This window comes from Ceratotherium simum, chromosome 3 (assembly GCF_057802395.1).
Source record: "Ceratotherium simum simum isolate JZ-2026a chromosome 3, ASM5780239v1, whole genome shotgun sequence".
Taxonomy (NCBI): Eukaryota; Metazoa; Chordata; class Mammalia; order Perissodactyla; family Rhinocerotidae; genus Ceratotherium; species Ceratotherium simum.
In genome coordinates, this window is record NC_141902.1 from 49,757,701 (window position 1) to 49,774,810 (window position 17,110).

General features: G+C 34.1%; 1 protein-coding gene and 1 long non-coding RNA gene across 2 annotated transcripts in view; one reads left to right on the forward strand and one right to left on the reverse strand.

The window, feature by feature from the left end:
- The window catches only part of UNC13C (unc-13 homolog C), a 584,623-nt gene extending 573,762 nt beyond the window's left edge, over positions 1 to 10,861 (forward strand). The window contains 2 exon segments of the mRNA XM_087427449.1: positions 1,265 to 1,424; positions 9,585 to 10,861. Coding sequence (XP_087283575.1) covers positions 1,265 to 1,424; positions 9,585 to 9,870 — 446 coding nt within the window. The 3' untranslated portion in view covers positions 9,871 to 10,861.
- Positions 4,221 to 17,110, reverse strand: part of LOC147917562 (uncharacterized) — an 86,556-nt gene continuing 73,666 nt past the window's right edge. The window contains exon 3 of the long non-coding RNA XR_015550651.1: positions 4,221 to 9,130. This is a non-coding gene — a long non-coding RNA (uncharacterized LOC147917562). The remainder of the gene's footprint in view (positions 9,131 to 17,110) is intronic.

Sequence of the window (17,110 nt, forward strand, 5' to 3'; positions counted from 1 at the left end):
TACATTGGTGATTACATTTCAAAACTATATACAATGAACCTTTTCTCTGTGGTCGATGCTATACATTGAACATTAGTGCCATGGTTGGCTTCAAAACTTGTCAATCAAATTTTAGATGTTAAGTCAGTATGTTCTTCCTATTCATATAATCTACCTACTTACTTCATTTTCTATATGATTTCCAACAACTGGTTTGATTTTCTTTTTTAATGAGTGGTTCAAGCTATTGGTTTTATATTGTAAAAATGCAATCTGAACGCAGGGGTCATTTCAAAGGTGAAATTTAATGGTTAATATTTTGCCCAGTAGAACCATATTCTATTTTTATATTATTGCAGACTTAGTCACTTTAATCAAAACCACGGCCGTCTAATGTATTTTAAAATTGCATTACTTTATATATCTTTGTGTTATAAAAGTAACATTTATATAGTCTATAATAGATCATGTACAGTGTCAGTAAGCATCCAGATAAGTGGACATGCCTATACACGCCAGTCTCCTTAAATATTTTTGAAAAATATTTTGCCACTATATATCAAATGTCCAAAGTTTTATGAACCTTTGCATTAGCAATTTTAGTTACAAGACATTTCCTTAAGAATATCATCATCAAAAAATGAGAAAAGTTGTACATATGAGGGTGTACATTTAAGAATTATTATCCTAGGATGAAATATCGATCTAGTAGAATATTTGGAGTTGCAAAATATATAATGAATTAGAAAGATACCCATGATGGACTTGAAAAATAAAGCTACTTCTAAGACTGCAATGCATTATCATCCCATTTTATATATAAAGTAACTGAATATTGAAAGCATATACACCAAAATATTGTCATTTCCTCTGAGTGATAAAGTTATAGATTTTTGTTTTAATCTATTTTCTATTTTCTGTATACTTTCTAAATATTTCATGATGAACATATCTTAATTTTTAATATGAAAAACATCATGTTTTTACCTAATTTTCATTAGTAATGAATGTCATTTCAATTATGGCTAACTTTTTGCCACATCACTGCCACACAGCTTAGAGCTGAAAGCCCCATCAAGCGTGCATTCCAGAGAGTAAATTGTTCTTTCTTCAAGCATGTCTTCTTGTCAATGGGATTAGGGTGCTATCAAATGCAACTTATGGCTTTGCACATTATTTTAAAAAATAAAAATTTACTCTGAAGACCAAAGGGAAAGGCTAAGATTCCACCCATTTGTGTGCTAACACTTTATATTCCTTTCCCTTTTCCTTTTTTTGTTTTTAGTGATTGCTATTAATGACCTACACTGGCAGACCACTGCAATGTTCCGCCCCTTTGTGGAAGTTTGTATACTGGGACCCAACCTTGGAGACAAGAAGAGAAAACAAGGCACAAAGACAAAAAGCAACACATGGTCACCAAAGTACAATGAAACATTTCAGTTGTAAGTCATGACCCATCTCATTTATTCAACCAGGCAATAGCCATTGTACAGCTAAACTTAGTGAGGAATTCAGGATAGGAATGGCAATGGGCTTTGCTAAGGAAAGCAAAACCTATAGGTTTAAGCATTCCTGTTCATCACTGATCCAAGGCAAATGAAGAAGTCTATGTTTTTAGTTCTCTTCCCCTCACTCAGTATCTATTCAGTGCCTGCCATGTATCATACAATATTATAGGCATTGGGTATATATAATAGGAGATCTCTGCTCCCATGGAAGTTACTTTCTAGAGATGAGGAACATGTGATAAACAAAATCACACATAAATAAACAAAAATTTATCATATAGTACTGCATACTATGCAGAGAATTAAAACAGAGTGATGCAATAGATGGATTGGTTGGCTGCTTAGACTGGGTGCTCAGGAAAGCCTCTCTGAGCACGTGACTTTTAAATTGAAACCTGAGAAAGTAAGAACCAGTCATGCAAGGAAGAAGGTTGAGAGCATTTCAGGCCAAGCAAAATTGCTAGTGCAAGGACTGTAAGGCAGGAGCATGCCTGGCATATTTAAAAGTCTGTATATAGTGGGCAAGGGAGTGAGATAAAATGAGTTTGGAGAGGTGTTCAGGGCATAGATACCACATCACACAGGGCTTTGCAGTCAGGATAAAGGAGAGTTAAGTTACATTCTAAGTTCAATAGGAAACCTTGAAGGATTTTCAAATGAGAGGATGAACAATCTGATTTGTATCTTTAAATTATTAATCTGTTTGCTGTAGAGAGAAACAATTAGAGGGAAGCAAGACCAAACATGTAAAGATAAGTTAGAAGGCTATTGCAGTAGTTCAGGCAAGAGATAATAGTGACTGACCAGATGGTAGTAGGGAAATAGAAGGAAGTAGCAGGGAGATGGAAAGAAGTGGAAAGATTGTGAATACGTATTGGAAGTAGATTCTATAGGCATACCTCGGAGATTGTAGGTTCGGTTTCAAACCACCACCAATAAAGCAAATATCACAATAAAGTGAGTTACATGAAATTTTTTGATTTCCCAGCTCATATAAAAGTTATGTTTACATTATACTGTAGTCTATTAAGTGTACACTAGCATTATGTCTAAAAAACAATGTACATACCTTAATTAAAAATACCTTATTGCTAAAAAATGCTAACGATCATCTGAGACTTCAGTGAGTCATAATCTTTTTGCTGGTGGCGGGTCTTGTAAAAAACACAATATCTGCAAAGTGCAATAAAGCGAAGCACAATAAAACGAGGTATTCCTATATAGAACTTGCAGTGGATTGAAGGTAAAACATGAAAGAAGGAGTATATAAGTTAGGTTCCCGAGAACATTCAATTTAGGATAATTCACGACAGACTTATTAACAAAGGGCCTTACAAAGGTGAAAGAATAGAGGGACTACAAGCACAGGGATGCAACCTGGGGCTAGAAGTAGCCAGGTTATTACCTCTATCCCCTAGTGACACTGGGCAAGCGCCCACGTTCCTCAGCCCCACCAAAAGTGGCAGGCAAGCATTCCCCTAGCGCCACTTCCCGTGGCCCCACTAGAGGCAGCAGACAAGCACCTCAACCCCCATGCCACTACCCATGTCCCCGTCAGAGCCAGTGGGCACATGCCACCCGTGCAGAGGATGCCTCTTGAGCCCAAGCTCTGGTGGCCAGGGGGGATTTCATTTCTGGGCCACATGGGTCTGAAACAATTGGAGGGACAATTCAAGAGACAACCAAGAACTAGGGCAAGGATAAAGGATAAGGTGCATCTTCTACAGAGGGCTACTCCTTCAAGACTAGGAGAGAGAGCTGTTTCACTGAATACATAGAAACAGAGAGTCAAGCAAAATGAGGACACAGAGGAATATGTTCCAAATGAAGAAACAAGATAAACACCTGAAAAAAACCTTAATGAAATGGAGATAAGTAATTTACCTTATAAAGAATTGAAAATAATGGTCATAAAGATGCTTAGTGAACTTGGGAGAAGAATGAATGAACACAGTGAGAACTTCCACAAATAAATAGAAAATATAAGAAAGTACCAAACAGAAGTCACAGAGATGAAGAATAGCTAAACTAAAAAATACACTACAGGGGTTCAACAGCAGACTAGATGAAGCAAAAGAAAGAATCAGCTGCAAGATAGGGCAGTGGAACTTACCCAAACAAAGCAGCAAAAAGAAAAAAGAATTTTAAAAAGTGAAGACAGCTTAAGGAACCTTTGGGACAACATCAAGTGGAATAACATTCTCTCTTTTTCTTTAACTTTTGACATTTTAATTACAGTGTGTCTTGGTGTGGATCTCTTTAGGTTCATCTTATTTGGATCTCTTGGCTTCCTGCATCTAGATGTCTGTTTCCTTCCTCAGATTAGGGAAGTTTTCAGCCATTATTTTTTCAAATAAGTTTTATGCTCCTTTCTCTCTCTCTTCTCCACCTATGATGTTCCCACAACAACAAAACTGACTAACAACACATTTCTCAGAACATATCCCTGTCATTGCATGACACATGACTGTAAAAGAAGAAAACTAGAAAAATCAAAAATATGTGAAGATTAAACAGCATGCTACTGAACAACCAATGGGTTAACAAAGAAATCAAAGGAGAAATAAAAAAATACCTTGAGACATATGATAATGGAAGTACAACATACCAAAATCTACGGGATGTAGCAGAAGCAGTTCTAAGAGGGAAGTTTATAGTGATACAGTCCTGCCTCAAGAAACAAGAAAAATCCAAATACACAATCTAACTTTGCACCTAAAGGAACTAGAAAAAGAAAAAAGAAAGCCCAAAGTTAGTGGAAGGAAGGAAATAATAAAGATCAGAGCAGAAATAAATGGAATAGAGACTAAAAAAATAATAGAAAAGATCAATGAAACTAAGAGCTGGTTCTTGAAAAGATAAACAAAATTGCCAGACCTTTAGCTAGACTCACAAAGAAAAAAAGAGAGAGGGTTCAAATTAATAAAATCAGAAATGAAGGAGGAGAAATTACAACTGATACCAAAGAAATACAAAGGACCATAAGAGATTTCTACAAACAGTTATATGCCAACAAATTGGAGAACCTAAAAGAAATGGATAAATTCCTAGAAACATACAATCTTCTAAGACTGAATCATGAAAAATAGAAAATCTGAACAGACTGATCACTAGTAAGGAGACTGAATCAGTCCAGGACCACACAAATTCACTGTTGAATTCTACCAAATATTCAAAGAATATTTAATACATATCCCTCTCAAACTCTCCCAACAAATTGAAGAGGAGAGAACACTCTGAAACTCATTTTATGACACCAGCATTACCCTGATACCAAAACCAGGCAAGAACACCACAATAAAAGAAAATTACACGCCAATATCCCTGATGAACATAGATGCAAAAATCCTCAACAAAATAATAGTGAACTGAATTCAACAATACATTAAAAGGATCAAACACCATGATCAAGTGGAATTTATTCCAGGGATGCAAAGATGGTTCAACATCTGCAAATCAATGTGATACACCACATTAACAAAATTAAGGATAAACTTATATGATCATTTCAATAGATGCAGCAAAAGCATTTGACAAAATTCAACATCCATTTATGCTAAAAACTCTCGACAAAGTGGGTTGAGAGTGGAAAGTAACTCAACATAATAAAAGACATGTATGACAAGCCCACAGCTAACATCATACTTAATGGTGAAATGCTGAGAGCTTTCTCCCTAAGATCAGGAAAAAGACAAGGATGCCCACTCTCACCACTTTTACTCAACATAGTATTGGAGATCCTAGCCAGAGCAATTAAGTGGGAAAAAGAAATAAAAGGCAGCCAAATTGGAAAGGAAGAAGTAAAACTGTCACTATTTGTGGACAACATGCTTTTATATATAGAAAACCCTAAAGACTCCACCAAAAAACTATTAGAACTAATAAACAAATTCAGCAAAGTTGCAGGGTACGAAATCAATATACAAAAATCTATTGTGTTGTTATACACTAACAACAAACTATCAGAGAAATTAAGAAAACAATTCCATTTACAATTGCATCAAAAAAATAAAATAAAATACCTAGGAATAAATTTAACCAAGGAGATGACAGGCCTGTTCACTAAAAACTATGACACTGATGAAAGAAATTGAAGAAGACACAAATAAATGGAAAGATAGTCCATGCTCATGGATTGGAAGGATATTGTAAAAATGTCCATATTACTCAAGCAATCTACAGATTCAATGTGATCCCTATTAAAATTTCAATAACATTTTTTACAGACGAGAACAAATAATACAAAAATTTGTATGAAACCACGAAAGATCTCAAATAGCCAAAGCAACCTTGAGAAAGAAGAACAAAGCTGAAGGCATCATGCTCCCCGATTTCAAACTATATTACAAAGCTATGGTAATCAAAACAGTATGATATTGGCATAAAAACAAACACATAAATCAATGGAATAAAATAGATAATCCAGAAATAAACATATGCATATAGGGTCAAATAATTTATGACAAAAGAGGCAAAAATAGATAATGGGAAAAGACAGTCTCTTCAACAAATGATGTTGGGAAATCTGGACAGCCACATGCAAAAGAATGAAACTGGACCACTATCTTACACCATACACAAAAATTAACTCAAAATGGATTAATGATGAACGTAAAACCAGAAACCATAAAACTCCTAGAAGAAAACATAGGCAGTAAGCTCCTCAACATCACTCTGGGTGATGTTTTTTTTGGATCTGACTCCAGAGGAAATGGCAACAAAAGCAAAAATAAACAAATGGGACTACATCAAACTAAAAAGCTTCTGCACAGTGAAGGAAACCATCAACAAAATAAAAGGCAACCTACTGAATGGGGTAAGATATTCGCAAGTCATATATATCCAATACGGGGTTAATATCCAAAATATATAAAGAACTCATACAACTCAACAACCAAACAATGAACAGTCTGATTAAAAATTGAGCGGAGGATCTGAATAGACATTTTTTCCAAAGAAGGCATACAGATGCCCAACAGATACATGAAAATATACTCAACATCACTAATCACCAGGGAAATGCAAATCAAAACCACAAAAAAATTTTATCTCTCACCTGTCAGAATGGCTTTTATCAAAAGGACAAGAAATAATAAGTGTTGGTGAGGATGTGGAAAAGGGAACCCTAGTACACTGTCAGTGGGAATGTAAATTGGTGCAGCCACTGTGGAAAACAGTATGGAGGTTCCTCAAAAATTAAAAATAGAACTGCCATATGATCCAACAATTCCCCTTCTGGGTATTTATCTTAAGAAAATGAAAACCTTAATTTGAAAAGACACATGCACCCTCATATTCATTGCAGCATTATTTACAATAACCAAGATATGGAAATAACCTAAATGTCTACCAATGGATGAATGGATATATATATATATATACACACAATGGAATACTACTTAGCCATAATAAAAAAGAATGAAATCTTGCCATTTGCAACAACATGGATGGACCTTGAGGGTATTATGCTAAGTGAAATAAGTCAGACAAAGACAAATACTGTATGATTTCACTTATACTTGGAATCTAAAAAAATCAAAACAAATGAACGAACAAAATAAAACTCATAGATACAGAGAACAGATTGGTGATTGCCAGAGGGAAGGGGGGCTGGGGGAAATGGGTGAAGGGAATCAAGAGGTATAAACTTCTAGATACAAATAAATAAGTCATGGGAATGTAATGTACAGCATGGTGATTATAGTCAATGATAATATATTACAAATTTGAAAGTTGTTAGTAAAGTAAATCTTAAAAGTTCTCAAGACAAGAAAAAAAATTTAGTAACTTTGTATGGTGACAGATGATAAGTAGACTTATTATGATCATTTTGTAATGTATACAAATGTCGCATCATTATGTTGTACACCTGAAACTAATATAATCTTGTATGTCAATTATACTTCAATAAAAAGAAAAGCAGTGGCCTTCCATGAAGGGAAACAGCCTGCTTGAGGCAGCATCACACGCAAGGAGCCAGGGAAATAAAGACTCTGTCCTTACTCTCATCATTACTTCTGATTTCCTGATAGGGCTCCTTTTGGCCAAAACCAGCTGGAAGCCAGAGCACGCTGGAACTCTATTGATGTAGTCTTTACAGGCCAGCATTCTATTGCAAAGCACAAGGAGTAGGATGGAGAGTAGATCCAGTTGGGGCAAATGGAAGTTATCCAGCACTGAATGAAATGAAGGATGACCCCTTATGCTTTTGGCATAAGCAATTGGGTAGATAGTGATTAACTGAGATGGGTGAATAGGGACAGGAGATAAGGAGATCAAAGATTTTGCTTTAAATCTATTAATTTGGAGATGTCTTTGGTACATCCAAAAGGAGATATCAAATATGTAGTTGGATATAACTTGAGAATATCTCCCTGTAGATGTAATTAATTCCATAAATCTAGAGGTGCTGACCTACGGATAGATAGGGAAGAGAGAGGGACACAGAACCAAGCCTTAGAGGCTTACACACACAAACACACAAGCACACACACACACCAAAACAGTCCCTTAGTGATTTGGTTTTTTGTTTGGTTGTTTTGCATTCTTGATTTCCCAGAGACCTTTCGGCACTCTGTGCTCTGAATACTTAACTCTCTTACTACTCATTAAAATGTAACTGTCCTGGGGCAGGCCGGGTGGCGTAGCGGTTAAGTTTGCATGCACTCCACTTCAGCAGACCGGGGTTTGCAGGTTCGGATCTCTGGCACGGACCGAGGCACCGCTTGTGAAGCCATGCTGTGGCAGCATCCCACATAAAGTAGAAGAAGATGGGCATGGATGTTAGCTCAGGGCTAATCTTCCTCACAAAAAAAAAAAAAAAAAACCTTAACCGTCCTACCATGCATATTAAAAAGGTTCTAATAGATTATGCACATTAATAATCTCTACTAATAAACTAGCTCACAAGATTCCACCTATCTACTCCTCCAAATTACACAAAAACTTTGATCCAATTAAAATGTCTTCAAAAAGGTTCTAGGAATTACTTGAATCATGCGAAATTCAGATATAGCATTGTGAACTACCACAACTCTGGGAAAAGGCGACATTTTAATATATTTAAATTCACAAGATCTGGCTTCAATCGTGTTTTGCTCTTCTATTCTTACCCACCAGGCTTCCATTTTCTTTCATATTATTTCAGATCGTCTCTAAATAAATACACAGTTTAGTTATCAATGTCACCTGAAAACAAAAGTTTGACTCTGCAAAATGTTTGATCAGAAAAAGTAACGTAGAAAAGGAAGAAATTTGGAAGCTTGAACTGCTGAGGAACATACTCAGCAGTTTTATGAATGTGCATTCATTAGAAAGTGAAGAATATCTGAGGATGAATTAAAGTAAGGAGCAGGGGAGAATCATCCTCAGCATATCACCACTCAGCCTCTTCATTATGTTCAGTTCTGTGCTGACAAGTTGTCTTGGGTTGTTATTAGTAGAGGCCATCCTCAGCCCCATACTTGACAGGTCTAACTGTTGCCATAGATAAGAATTGGCATTGAAGCACAGGGCTTTGCTGGAACTGATTTACTCTGGAGATTTGTATCCAATTCAGCATTTTGTGAGTAGTGCTTGATAGTCTGTGCAGCGTGTTCCCCGGAGAAAAGGCTCCTAAATATAACAGCATATTGAAGCATCTGAGGTAAAGAAAAGAGATTGTAATAACTGATGTTGAAATGGCAAAGAAATTCTTGCACGAGTTACCCCTCAACCTGACCAAGCTTCAATGACCCCTAGCAGCCCCATCCTACCCTTATATCAGTGGGGAGACCCTGCCTCCAATGATTAAGTACAACATAATATTTTAATTCCAGTTTCTATTAATATTCTTAACATCAAGGCAGTAAAGCATATTTAGATTGATTTCTTATTTCTATCTAGGGAAAGGAGTTTTTAAGTTAGATTGCAAAATAATGTCTATGTAAAGACTAAGTAAAATTTAAAGGATATTTGCATCAGAGTTAAAATGCAATATACTCTATTTGCCAATATTCTGAGCAATGCATAAAATTTTCAACAGTATTTTAGAACCATACTGATCCCTAGGTGAGTAAAGTTTTTGCTCAAAATTCTTATTTTTAATCCACACAGCATTCTGGCTAATGGAAACCACCCAGGGGCATATGAACTTCATCTCTCAGTTAAGGATTACTGCTTTGCCCGAGAAGATCGAATTATCGGAATGACGGTAATTCAACTACAGAACATAGCGGAAAAGGGAAGCCATGGGGCATGGTATCCCCTTTTGAAAAATGTCTCTATGGATGAAACTGGTTTGACTATCCTTAGAATACTCTCTCAGAGGACCAGCGATGATGTGGCTAAAGAATTTGTAAGACTTAAGTCTGAAACAAGATCTGCTGAAGAGAGTGCTTGAAACAAATACTGCAAGATTTCATCTTTGAGCGTTCGTAAACTATAACTGTTTGACTACTGCATGCATGTGCAAATACATGGGAATGTTTATTTCACTATGTTTCAGTGTTTGCCAGTACTCAATGTCTACAAGGTATGTGAAAAACCTGCTGAACTTTTATACCAATTCTGGTCTTTGGGAAATAAATATTCCATGAAGTGCCAAAATTATGATGCAAAGTGAAATATCTAGACTATATTTTAAAATGTTTATTTCATTTCATTACCCATTTCTCACCCATTAAACATACTAAAAAAGTTAGTCTTTTGAGTTTGCCCATTAGTTGTCTTTGTTTGTTAAGTTAATGTTTGTTGCCCATAGATCAGAAAGTATTTGTTACTCAAATTCCATTTTATTTAGACTTACCTCATTGTAGACGTCTTACAAATACCCTTTTCTATCATAACTAGAAACGCAGTCACTTCTAGAAAGTGTTTGTAATTTTATAGTTGCACATATATTGTGATGATTTTTGCATACAAATTAAAATAGAAAAGGTGGGAAATATTTTATGCCCACCAGTTTCCAACCTTTCTGAAATATCACTGTGAAGAAATGCTATTAAAGCAAACTTATACAAAGCAATGCTAAATAGAGTTTGTTAACGATGTTTGATATATTGACAAAACTTTGTTCTTTAAAACTGCCAACGTCACATCACATTTGTAAAAAAGGTAAATTGATGCATTTGCCATCTAGCATTATGTCTTGGCTCTACCAAATTTCATTCTTTAGAAAGTCAGAGGATTAATGGTTTAGAAATGTGATCAAAGGTTTGTTTCTTAAAATTACCTGTGATAAGTAACTACCCTGTTAGTGTTTTCTCTCTGACAGTTATGACTATCTCCTTATTTACTCAGCACTATAATCAGTTAAATGCCTTTTTCTTTTTAAAAATATTCAACAATTTGTACTGAATGCAGCATTACTATATATTGCACTGGAGCAAAAAGTCATGTCTTCACATATTTAGTGAAAAATGTGAAATAAAGTCTGAAGAAATTGCTTACAATTTTGTAATTTATGTTATTTATAAGCCCAAGATGCATCAGATGCAATAGGAAAACAACTTAATACAGCTTGGTACATAAAAATATAACTAGGGTAGATTTTGAATATGAAATAGTTTAAGAATATTTGCATTTTCCGTATTTTTATGGTTTGACTTTTTAGAGTCTGTATCTAAATACTTGACTAGAGAACAATACTTTGTAATTGTAACTTATGGTCATAACTGTTAGTGGACAACATACATATGCAGAAACAAGAAACTGTAACAATGATTGTGTTTTGTGAACAAGCTGGTCTGATATGTTAAGAACAGAAATGTATAGTATCATGACTCGCAGAATTATTCCATTACTGAATGTGAAAACACAGACCAGTCAGATCCACTAATTCATGTTCAATTGTTAAGCACTTGCTTTGTTAATGATTTCTCCAAATGCGTAGCACAATGAGATCCTCTGGCATATGCATTAATAAATGGATATATATTAAATACACGCAACACTTTATTGTATCTTCGGCCTTTTTATTTCATTTATGCAACATCGTTTCATTATTTGGGAATAAAAACTCAAGGCTCTTTTTACTGAATAGAACACTGTTCACATTGTTTTGTTCTAATATCTGATTAGAATTTGAAAAAATTTTTCCAGGAGTTATATCCATGGAAACAGCTGCATACTACAAAGTAATGACACTGAAAATAAGGAAGAACTAATGTATCTACCTGTATGTCTCTGAATACCATTACGCCCCATGAAGAAAGTTCAGCATTGAACATATAAGCAAGCAACATTGTTAAATAAAAACTTACGTTACAAAAGGTTTCATTATTTTATTGAAGGATTCATTCTAGATTTATCTTACAATGATTTTACAGAACATTGACTTGAGCTCTTTAGGAGCATATTAATGTCATAAAGCATCATAACTTGAATAAATGTCAGTTTGGGTTTGCACTGATCACTTAAAAAACTTATGAGCTAAGTATTCTTTTCCAGTACTTGTTTAATTGGATCTATTCATTCTGTCTTTTTTGTGTGTGTGTACAGTATATATCAAACACTAATGGTGGCAGTGTGAATTGTCTGTTTATTAATATCATAAAGTACAGGTACTAATTTTGAAATAGTTATAAATTCTGCAGTCTTTGTTGTTTCTTACCAGACACAATTATTCCTGTTGTCTCCAGAACAAAGCCTGTTGTGTTTACATACCCAAAATAGTAATCACTCTACAGGCCACAGCAATCTCTGCTAACTGTAGCTCTATTAAAGTATGTCATGATTTATTTATCTTGGTCTAGATAAAACACACAAGACAAAGCTCTGTTATTCATTTTTAGGTGAACCTCACATTAGAAGTTCTTTAAAAAAACACATGAAAATCAAATTTGGCCAAAATTAAGTATTTAAAACCATAGTGAAGTATTTACTATTTAAAGGAACTGTGATGAATGATTATTTGGGATAAGTAATCAGATGTCCCCATCACAACCTGGTCTAATTCATCTATTTCTAGGATAATTTATATATTGAATTTCTCTTAAATGAGGCACATTTATAAATGACAATTCTAGTTTAATGTTTTTCATTTGGTCTTTTTTAAAAAATGTTTGAAACAAGGTTTATTTTCTCCTAATTTCTCTAAATTGTATAAAGATATGACTACACTAGCCCTTTTAGGGACTAAGATAGTAGCTTTAATCTTTACACTCAAATAATGAAAAATAATCACAGTTATACATGACTCGGGAAATATTCCTGGATGGATGTCTGATTCCCCCGTTACCACTCGGCAGAATTCTTTGACACACAGGGAAGAGACCGTCTTCCCTGGCACTACCTGTGTTTATCCTCACTCTAGTCCTTTGTTTGAAACAGCTGGCCCCTTGCTCCCTGACTCCCAGCCCTCCACAAATTGGTGATCTCGCTGGTTCAGGCTGCTGGTGTATGTTTTTCAAAATCAGAAACTAGGACATGTGACTTGATGGAGAATAAATTCCAACTTGTGAATATCACATTACATATATATTAAAGTACACTTTTCTCACATTATCACAACTTTGAAATCAGGATACATTTTATAATCATTGGCACATTATAGTTTACTTGGTGTTTTTTCCTTTCTTAATATTATATAAAATGGTTCATCTTGCAGTGAATGACTTCTTAGAAAAAGTAAGTATATTTACAAAGATTTACAAATACAGGAAAAGAAAGTAATGGTTAGTTATCTATTTAACAAATCATATATATTTTAATTTGCATATACTAAAATTAACTCTGTTGGTATACATTTCTGTGTTTTGACAAATTCATAGAATCACGTAACAAGCACAAAAGCAAAATATAGGACAATTTCATCATCCTTAAAAATTCCATCACATTACCACTTTGTAGATAAATGCTCTCCCTACCTTCACTCCCTGGTAGCACTGATCTATTGTTAGTCCCTCTACTTTTATGTTTTCCAGACTGTCATATAAATGGAATCATAATAGTATGTATCTTCGGAGCCTAGCTTCTTTCACTTAGCATAATGCATTTGAGAGTCATCATGTTGTGGCATATATCCATTGTTTGCTTTTCATTTCAATTGTTTGGTATCCCATGGCATGGACTTACAAAAGACTGCATGGACTTACAAAAATCTATTAATTCACCAGCTAGAAGACATCCGGGTTGTTTCCTGTTTGGGGAGATTATGAACAAAGCTGTTATAAACATTCATGTACAGGATTTTGTGTGAACATAAGTGTTCTCTTGAGTGAATACCTACTAGTAGGATTTCTGGGTCATATTATATGTTAAATTTTATAAGAAACTGTCAAATTTTTACCAAAATGGTTGTATCATTTTACATTCCCAGAAGCAATGGATGAGCGTTCCAGTTGCTCCAAATCCTTGAAAGCACTTGGTTTTGTCAGTTTTTTCTCTATTTTAGTTGTTCTAATAAGTATGCAGTGACATCTCAATATGGTTTTAATTTGCAGGGCCCTGATAATTAATGATACTGAGTATCTCATTGTGTGTTTATTTGCTGTTCATATATTATCTTCAGCAAAGTGCCTGTAAATCTTTTGCCCATTTATTCAATTGGGTATTTGTTTTATTATTGTTGAGTATGGAGACATCTTTGTGTAGTCTGTGTAGAAGTCTTTTGTCAGGTATGCGATTTGCAAATACTTCATCCCAGTCTGTGGCTACTCTTTTCATTCTCATAACGGTCTCTTTCCGAGAACAGAAGTTTTTAATCTTGATAAAATCCAATTTATCATTTTATCTTTTGGGAATCATGGCTTTGCTATTATATTTAAGAATTCTTTGCCTCACTCAGAGTCACAAGATTTTCTCACATGTTTACTTATAGAAATTTGTTGCTTTAAATTTTACAATTTGGCCTATGATCCATTTTGAGGTTGGATGGTTGTTTTATTACAGGGTGTGAAGTTTGGGTTGAGGTTTATCTGTCAATTTATTTATTTTTAATTAATTAATTAATTTGCATAGAGAAGTCCAATTGTTCCAGCACCACACCACACCATTTGTTGAGAAGAGTATACACTTTCTCCTATGAATTACCTTTGTACCTTTGTCATAAATCCACTGACTAAACATGCGTGGATCTATTTCTAAAATCTCTACTTGTTCACCAATGTGACATTGTCTTAATTACAGTAGTTTTATATTGTCTTGAACTCAGGCAGTATGAGTTTTCCATGTTGTTCTTTTTTCAAAATTGTTTTTTGACTATTTTAGTACTTTTGCCATTCTATAAAAAATTTAAAATCCTACTTGGATTTTGATTGGAATTTTATTGAATCTATAAATAAATTTGGGGACAACTGACATCTTAAGAATATTGAGTCTTCAATCTATGAACACAGTACATGTCCCTGTTTATTTAGGTCTTCATTGATTTCTTTCATCAGTGTTTTATAGTTTTCACCATACAGATCCAACCAAGTATTTCTTCTGTGTGTGCACGTACGATAGTGTAAATGGTACTTTAAGGATAAAATTCAAATTCCAGTTGTTCTTTTCTTGTGTAAAAACTGATTTTTGTATATTAGCATAGTATCCTAAAACCTCACTTATTTGTAGGATCTTTTTTTGGAGGTGATTCCTTGGGATTTTCTACATTGACAGTCATGCCAAATAGAGGCATTTTTTTCTTCCTTTCCAATCTGTATGCATATTATTTCTTTTCTTTCCATAATGAACTGGCTAAGGCTTCCAGTATGATCTTGAATAGGAGTGATAAACTTGGCTTGTTCTCAATCTTAGGGAGAAACCATTCAGTCTTTCACCATTAACTATGATGTCAGCTATAGGTTTTCTTCATGCTTTCCATCACCTTAAGAAAGTTTCTTTCTGCTCCTACTTTGCTGAGAGTCTTTAATAAGAACAACTTTTGAATTTTGTCTAATGCTTTCTCTTTATCAATTCAGATGACCATATATTTTTTCTTCTATATTCTGTTAATATGGTGAACTATGTTGATTTTTTTTGATTGTTGAAGCAGCTTTGCATTTCTGGGATGAACCCCACTTGGTCAAGATGTATTATTGTCTTTTTATGTATTTGCTGAACTCAATTTGGGAATATTTTGTTGAATATTTTTGCATCTATGTTCATGAGCTGTATTGATCTATGGTTATCTTTTCTTATAGTGTTTCTTTTGGTATTAGGATATTTATGTTCTCCTAAAATGATTTAGGAACTCTTCCCTCCCGTTCTACATTCTGCAAGAGATTATGTAGAGTGATATCAATTCCTCCTTAAAATTTGGTAGAATTCAACAATGAAAACATTTGGGCTTAGATTTCTTCTTTATCAAGAGGTTTTAAACAACGAATTAAACTACTTTAATGGATATAAAACTATTAAAGTCATCTATTTCTTCTTGAGTGATTTTAAATTTGTCTTTAAAGGAACTGCTCCATTTCATTTAATTTATCAAATTTATGGGCATAAAATTGCTGTAGTATTCCTTTATTATCCTTTAATAACTGTAGCATCTGTAGTGATTTTCCCTCTTTTAATCTTTATACTGATATTTTATATTTGTCTCTTTATTTTTTGGTCAGTATGGCTGAGGATTTATCTATTTTATTAATCTTTTAAAAGAACTAGCTTTGATATCATTGATTTTTTTCTACTTTTTTTGTGATTTGAATTTTAATGTCTTCTGTTCTTATCTTTATTATTTTCTTCAATCTGCTTGATTTGGGTTTAATTTCCTCTTCTTCTTCTAATTTATTAAAGTGAGACCTTAGATTATTGATCTGATACATTTTGTCCATTAAAATATAAGCACTTAATACCATAAATTTTCTTCTAAGCACTGCTTAGCTTCATTCCCCAAATTTTGATGTTATATTTTGTGTTTAATCAGTTAAAAATACTTTCTAATTTCCCTTGTGACTTCTTCTTTGACCCATGGGTTACATATTAAGTATCTTTTTAATTTTCCAAATATTTGGAGGGATTTTCCAAATATTTTTCTATTATTAATTTCTAGTTTGATTCCATCATAGTTAAAGAATATATTTTGTATGATTTCAGTTCTTTTAAATTTGACAAGATTTGGGCCGGCCCCATGGCGTAGCAGTTAAGTGAGCGCGCTTCACTGCTGGCAGCCCGGGTTCGGATCCCGGGCGTGCACTGACGCACTGCTTCTCCGGCCATGCTGAGGCAACGTCCCACATACAGCAACTAGAAGGACATGCACCTATGACATACAACTATCTACTGGGGCTTTGGGGGGAAAAAAATAAATAAATAAAATTATAAAAAAAAAATAAATAAATAAAATAAATTTGACAAGATTTGTTTTATCACCCAAGATCTGAATGGTGAGTGTTCTTATACACTAGAAAATAATATATTTTACTATTGTTGGGAGGAGTCTTTACAATCAAGTCGATTGGTAGTGTTCTTCAGATCTTCAATATTTTACTGACTTTCTGCCTTTTTGTTCTACCAATTACTGTGAGAAAAGTGTTGAAGTCTCCAAATATAATTATGAATCTATTTATCTTTTTATTTCTATCTGTTTTGCTTTGTATATTTTGAAACTCTGTCGTTAGGTGCATACACGTTTAAGATTGTGATGACTTGGTGAATTAACTGTTACCAATGTTCCTCTTTCTTCCCAGTAATTTTCCTCATTCTAAAGTCTACAATAA